This window comes from Lycium ferocissimum, chromosome 5, assembly GCF_029784015.1.
Source record: "Lycium ferocissimum isolate CSIRO_LF1 chromosome 5, AGI_CSIRO_Lferr_CH_V1, whole genome shotgun sequence".
Taxonomy (NCBI): Eukaryota; Viridiplantae; Streptophyta; class Magnoliopsida; order Solanales; family Solanaceae; genus Lycium; species Lycium ferocissimum.
This window is the reverse complement of record NC_081346.1, coordinates 27,170,364-27,176,678: the sequence shown is the minus strand read 5'-3', so window position 1 is coordinate 27,176,678 and position 6,315 is coordinate 27,170,364. Positions and strand designations below refer to the sequence as shown.

At 34.0% G+C, this 6,315-nt stretch overlaps 1 protein-coding gene across 6 annotated transcripts; it reads left to right on the top strand.

Moving 5' to 3' along the window:
* Positions 1-274: 274 nt before the first annotated feature.
* Positions 275-5,093, top strand: LOC132056626 (uncharacterized). Of its 6 annotated transcripts, XM_059448906.1 has the most exons (5): positions 277-487; positions 3,559-3,942; positions 3,982-4,036; positions 4,118-4,352; positions 4,430-5,092. In XM_059448906.1, exons 2-5 carry the CDS (start codon positions 3,566-3,568, stop codon positions 4,888-4,890), a joined length of 1,128 nt encoding a protein of 375 aa, XP_059304889.1. In that variant the 5' UTR covers positions 277-487; positions 3,559-3,565; the 3' UTR covers positions 4,891-5,092. The 6 variants fall into 6 exon arrangements, with proteins under 6 accessions (XP_059304890.1, XP_059304889.1, XP_059304888.1 ...); XM_059448907.1 differs by having other exon boundaries at positions 275-487; positions 3,559-4,036; positions 4,472-5,093; XM_059448905.1 differs by having other exon boundaries at positions 3,559-4,036.
* Positions 5,094-6,315: the final 1,222 nt, after the last annotated feature.

Genomic DNA, 6,315 nt, shown 5'->3' with positions numbered 1-6,315 from the left:
ACTAACTTTGATTCTCTTTTCTGATTATTTTCCTTTCACATATAGATTCAATAAATTTTGAACTTCAGCCAAGCATATTATAAATGTCTCCAATTAATTGAAAGGCCACTCTGGTGAAGTGTTGCGGCAGAAGGTTTTTGAGCCTATGTTTGTACAAAATGCACTACCTACAGAATCGCATTTGAACTGGTATAGTCAGTTAGGCCCCATTTGTTTGCACTTTTTTTTTTAAATAGTCTCTTAATACATCTGACTCGGTCAGATTTCAAAAAGAATCTTAATGGGATTCAGACTCTCAAAAATGCCAAATTTATTTGCTTAAAAATCTCACACGTCTGTTTTTTTTTTTCCTCTTTATAATTTACGCTTCTCTCTCTCTCTCTCTCTCTTTATAATTTACCCTTCTCTATTTATCCCCAAGCATCAACGATGCTCTATCTCCCTCTTTATCAGTAAGCTATTCATCAAATTCTTTCTTCTTGAACAGGTAAGATGTTGGATTTTTTACAAGTATTCGCCTATCTAACAAACATTAGTTCGTTAATTAATACATGAATGGAGTGTTCTTTTTCCTCTCTTAAGTTTTGAATTCGATTGTTTTGGTGTTGTTTTTCCTATCCTCATAAGCCAATTGCTAATTTTTGTATTAGAGTTGTGCATTATTTAGTTTCAACCAAGAAAACCTATATTATCTATTTTTTTTTTATTTTCAAGATTATTATCTGTACACATTTTGGGTGATGTACATGTTCTTCCTGGTGCTATTGAATCTTGTGTAGTGTTAGCTGCGTTAAAATTGGGAAACAAGTCCATGGGTATGGTTTAACAACTGGGTTAGCGTTAGATTCGTTTGTTGAAGCTTCTTTAGTTCATATGTATGTGAAAGGTAATAAGTTGGGATGTGCATGTAAGGTGTTTGATAAAATGCTTGAACTAGATGTGATTTCTTGGAGTGGATATTATTAGCAGCGAAAGACAACAGACATTCAATATAAAAGAAATACTAACCTTTCGTGTAAGACTCTTAATAATGGCAATTCAATTTGGTTTATGGCTACAGACTCTTATTTGCTCAACTCGTACATGAAGATGCAAAACTTTAGGATTCTTTAATCCTTTGCTTAGTTTCAGTCAATTATATAATGGAATCATCATACTCATGACGTGTAAACAAACATACATTGGAAACCATACGTTCTCCTTTCAGGAGTAAATGTTAATGTTGCAGACTGACAAACATAGCATCAGTTTAATTTCTCTAAGTTCCCAAAGAAGGCAGTATTAATATACGGACTAAACCCCAATAATAAAATTAGAGACTCATGCTGATAACACTGTTTAATGTATGTAGATCCTACTTGAATGACCAGATAGAAGAGATGCCTTGCTTCATCTTGTGCAAACTGGTTTTCTAAATAGAATTAGGGCAGCAACTCAAGGACAAAGTGATCAACTTGTAATTGAATTACCCAGTTATACCGATGATGATCCGGTTGAATTGGAAAGTGAGTATCGGGTCGGGTCAAATAAGAAGAATAGTGAAATTGAAAGGAAAAAGGGTACCCCTTGGACTGAAGAAGAACATAGGTAGATTTTTTTTACATTTTCCCTTTATTTTTGTATTTGAAGATTGTGGCTTGGAACTAAGTGCATGAAGGGCCAAAGTGTTCAGGGGTTATTAGAAATAAAAGCATGGAAGGCTACAGAAAAGGTGAGCATATGTAGTACACGTAGTGCTTGTGGTAGTTAATCATTATATATCAAGTATTTAATAGTTAATACTCTATCCATCTGATTTCTCTATGTTTCAATGGCCTGTTACCATTGCATGAAAGAAATACCATCTTGTAGTAATAGGTGAAGAAAAAGCATAGCTGTTCAATCTTGGCTTATAGTATATTTTTAGGAGCTGGACTTTTGGCGCAGTTGATATTGCTGTACTTTCTGAAAAGGGACATTGAGATCCTAGTTAAATTATTTGTAAAGACATTGTGCACTTTTGGAGGGGAAATCATCTTGAACCTACACTTCCAAGATTCTTATCTTTCTCTTTTCCTGGCATATTAAATTTAAAGTCAAACGACAATGCAAATTCAATTACAAGTTGAACACTTTGTCCTTCGAAAGTTAATATGACCTTTCTGGTTACATTAGTGGAGCATCATTAGATGATAACTTAAAGAAGTACTTGAAGGATAACTTTCAGAAGTTCCTATGAGGGGTATATCACATTCCAGAAAAAGAAAATTGCTTGTGCATTTTCACTATGACCTTTCTTTTAGTCTAATATGCTATGATGATCATTAGAATTTTATATTTCAGTTATGGAACAAGCTAGTGAAAATTCAAGATTGACTTGGAGATTGGAGGTAGTAAAAACATTTTTAGAAACTTGTATTCAAGAAGTGTCATTGAATGGGAGACAAGGAAGTAGTTTGAAGCCAGATTCATGGAACAAGGTTAAGGTTGTTCTGCAAACTTCTCATGACTTTATAGTCACACAAAAGAAGATGAAGAACCATTATGATTATCTAAAAGAAAAATATCAAGCTTGGTTGCCAATAACTAAAAAGACTGGTAATATTTATGATCCAGCAACCAATACCATTCGAATGTCTAACGAGGAGTGGGATGAGTACATAAAGGTTAGTTCATTATCTAGTAATTTTTTTTTCTCTTTTTTGTTTTAAGGAGAAACGGTTTGAAGTGTATATTGAAAGTATGATCTCTTATATTTGAATATAGGCTCATCCAAAAGCCAAGACATTGAGGAGTGCACCTCTACCCTTTCCGGAACTTTGTACAACATTATTTGAGGGTTCTACTGCAACAGGCATTCATGGTTGGAGTCCAAGTTGTACAACTCCGCGGCCCGGTGCCTCTTCTGTAGCTACTAATATAGATATAGATTCACTTGATGACATTGAGGATCTACTTGGTGACAAAAATGATGGAGCTTCTAAAGATTCTCCATCTCAATCTTCAATTCCAATTGAAAAAAAGAATTTGGGAAAGAAAAGAAAAAACGCATCGTCCCGATTAGAAATTGATGAGAAGATGAGTGCTGCATTGGAGTTACTGATTAACAAAAACAACGGGCCTGATGTTGAAGAATGTATAGAAAAACTAGACAAGCTTGGATGGGAAGAGCCATTGTACTCTGCAGCTCTTAGTATATTTTGTGAAGGCGATAGCTACACAAAAACATGGATGAAACTGAGAGGGGTCGACAAATTAGAGAATTATGTCAGAACCATGGGGAAAAAATTGGGAATTCTTTAATTTTTCTAATTAGCTAGTATCTATGTTAGATGAAGATTTTATGGAATCTAGTCTTTATTTTTTTTGTTTTTTAATTATAACCTCTGGAACTTTGTGGTAATATATTATGCTTATGGAACATATTTTATTGGTGAAAAATGCTACTTGTATGTCTTGTTATGCTTGATGAGTATAGAATAATTTTTTATAACCATTGTATACTTTTTTATCTTGGTGAAATACATAGGTAGTTGTGCTTACGATTGTGTATTGTATCTTTTTTTCTTGGTAAAACAGATTCAACATGGATATCGATGATCAAATATTATGGTTGATGAGCTTGTATTGGCAGAGAAATCGTTATAGACTCAAGTATGATAGAAGAATTAGAGATTTAACATCATCTTTATCTGGTCAAAAGTATACATTAGAACTATTATCTGGCTCTAATCGACAATGTATAGAATTGATGCGCATGTCACGTGATGCATATGTTCGGCTATGTCAACATTTTAGACATAATGGATGGCTCATAGATAGCAAACATATATCTGTCGAAGAGAAGATAGCAATATTCTTAACTATTATAGGACATAACGAGCGTTACGTCGTAATCAAGAGAAGATTTCAACATTCTTTGCAGACAATTCACAAGTATTTTCACGAGGTTCTTGAGGCAATGATGAATTTTGCAAAAGAGATGATAGCACCTACAACATTTGATTCGAATATGAATATTCCTGGTGCTCATAACAGGTTACGAAGAATTTTTAAGGTATTATTTGTTAAACGATCATTAAAGAATTTCACAAGTTTTTTTTTTTCATTTTGTTGACATATATTTATATATTGGCAGGGAGCAATAGGTGCACTAGACGGGACATTAGTACATGCTGTTGTTCCCGCTAATCAACAAATTGTTTACAGAGGAAGGGGAAAAGGTAAATGCTATCAGAATGTTCTGGCAATATGTGACTTCAATATGGTCTTCACTTATGTTTATGCTGGATGGGAAGGGGTAGCACATGATGCACGCGTTCTAACTGAGATTGCATCTAATCCAGATAATGGCTTTCCATTTCCTCCACCTAGTAAGTCATACAGCTTAAACAATTGAAATGCTTATTTAGCTTTTCGATATGATCGCCTAACTTATTTTATATGTCAGATAAATACTATCTATGTGATGCGGCATATCCTAATACTCGAGGATTTCTAGCACCGTATCGTAATATTCGATATTGGTTAGGAGATTATCATCGTAGGCGTGCCATAACGAAGGAGGAAAAGTTTAATCATGCTCATGCACAGCTTAGAAACGTTATCGAACGTTCCTATGGAGTACTGAAAGCAAGATTTCCTATATTGGACAAGATGGCTCCATATCCTATTAATATCCAAAGAGATGTTGTTATTGCATGTTTTGCCGTTAATAATTTTATCAGGAAGGAGCGCATCAATGATGACTTGTTTAATCATTTTGATACGCCTCAAGTGATATTTGATGAAGAAGGACAACAAGAAGAAGCATTAGATGAAACAAATGGACCTAGTTGGACAGTTGAAGATTCTCAGATAATGACCGATATGAGGGAGCAACTTGCACTCCAACTAATGCAAAGAAGATGAAATACTTGAGAGTTCTATATTTTAGTTATTTGAATTTTTTTCCAGTGTTGGAGTGTTACAATTTGATGATTGTTAGTTAATTATTCAAATACTCTAATATTTATGTGTCTAAATCAGAATTGTATTTGAGATATTGTTTTACTTTGTTGGATAGGTTTGATTTATAGATTAATTTATGTTAAATTTAAATTTTTTGATTGCATTTTATAAACAATTTATTTTTAAGGATATATCATTTTTTGAATAATTTAGATAGTTCAATAATTGTATCAAACATAAAATATTCATTTATATCTTTAAATACTTTAATTTATCTCTCAAATAATATTTTTTTTGCTTATCTTAATATTTGTTTGATATAATTTTTAATTTGAATTATATATTTATTATTCTTAAATATTGATATATTATACAGATTCGGATGATGAAAACAAACGTCTTAATAAAATAAAAAAAACAAATGTGCAGCCTTAGACAGTGATTTCAGATTTTCCCTTCCTTCTTTCTCTGTGTGTGTGTGTTTGTGTGGGGTGGGGGGGGGGGTGTATACAAAGACAAACAGGAAGAGAGATAAAGTAACTAAGACCTGCACGACAGCATATATTTCAAGAACATCCACCATAGAAGAATGCAACCATCATTTAGAGATAGTAATTCGACTTCATGTGCTTTAACAGTCTGTTCGTTTGGCTATTGATGGTCGAGGAAAACTTGGGCACCTAACTGGAGAGACAAAAAAGCCTGAACCAGGAGACCCGAAAATGAATGCCTGGAGATCAAAAAACTCAATGGTAATTGCTTGACTACTAAACTCCATGGAAGCTGCCATAGGTAAACCATATTTGTTTCTTCCCACTGCTAGGGATGTTTGGGAGGCTGTTAGAGAGACTTATTTTGATATAGAAAATGCTTCTCAAATTTTTGAATTAAAAATTAAACTGTCGAAAGCTAGGCAGGGGGAGAGGGGTGTTACTATTTACCATAATGAGATGGTTTCCCTATGGCAAGAATTAGATCAATGCTATAATGATGAATGGGAGTGTCCTAAGGATAGTGTAAAAGCAATGAAAAAAGAAGAAAATGAGAGGGTATATCTATTTCTAGCAGGATTGAACCAAGAATTTGATGAACTTACCCACTGCCCACTTTGAGGGAAACTTTTTCTGTGATTAGGCGAGAAGAAACAAGGAGGAATGTTATGCTAAAATTAGAGTCTAATTTGGAAGGAAAAAATAGAGATTCCTCTGCTCTAGTTACTGCGAAAAATGAAAATGACAAGAAAAAGAAGTCGTGGTGTGATCTTTGCAAAAAATACTAGCACACTCGTGAGACCTGCTGGAAAATCCATGGGAAACCGCCTAACTGGAAGAAAAAAGGGGCAGACAACCGCGGCAGCCAGGCCTTTCAGAGTTCCAGCGAAGAATC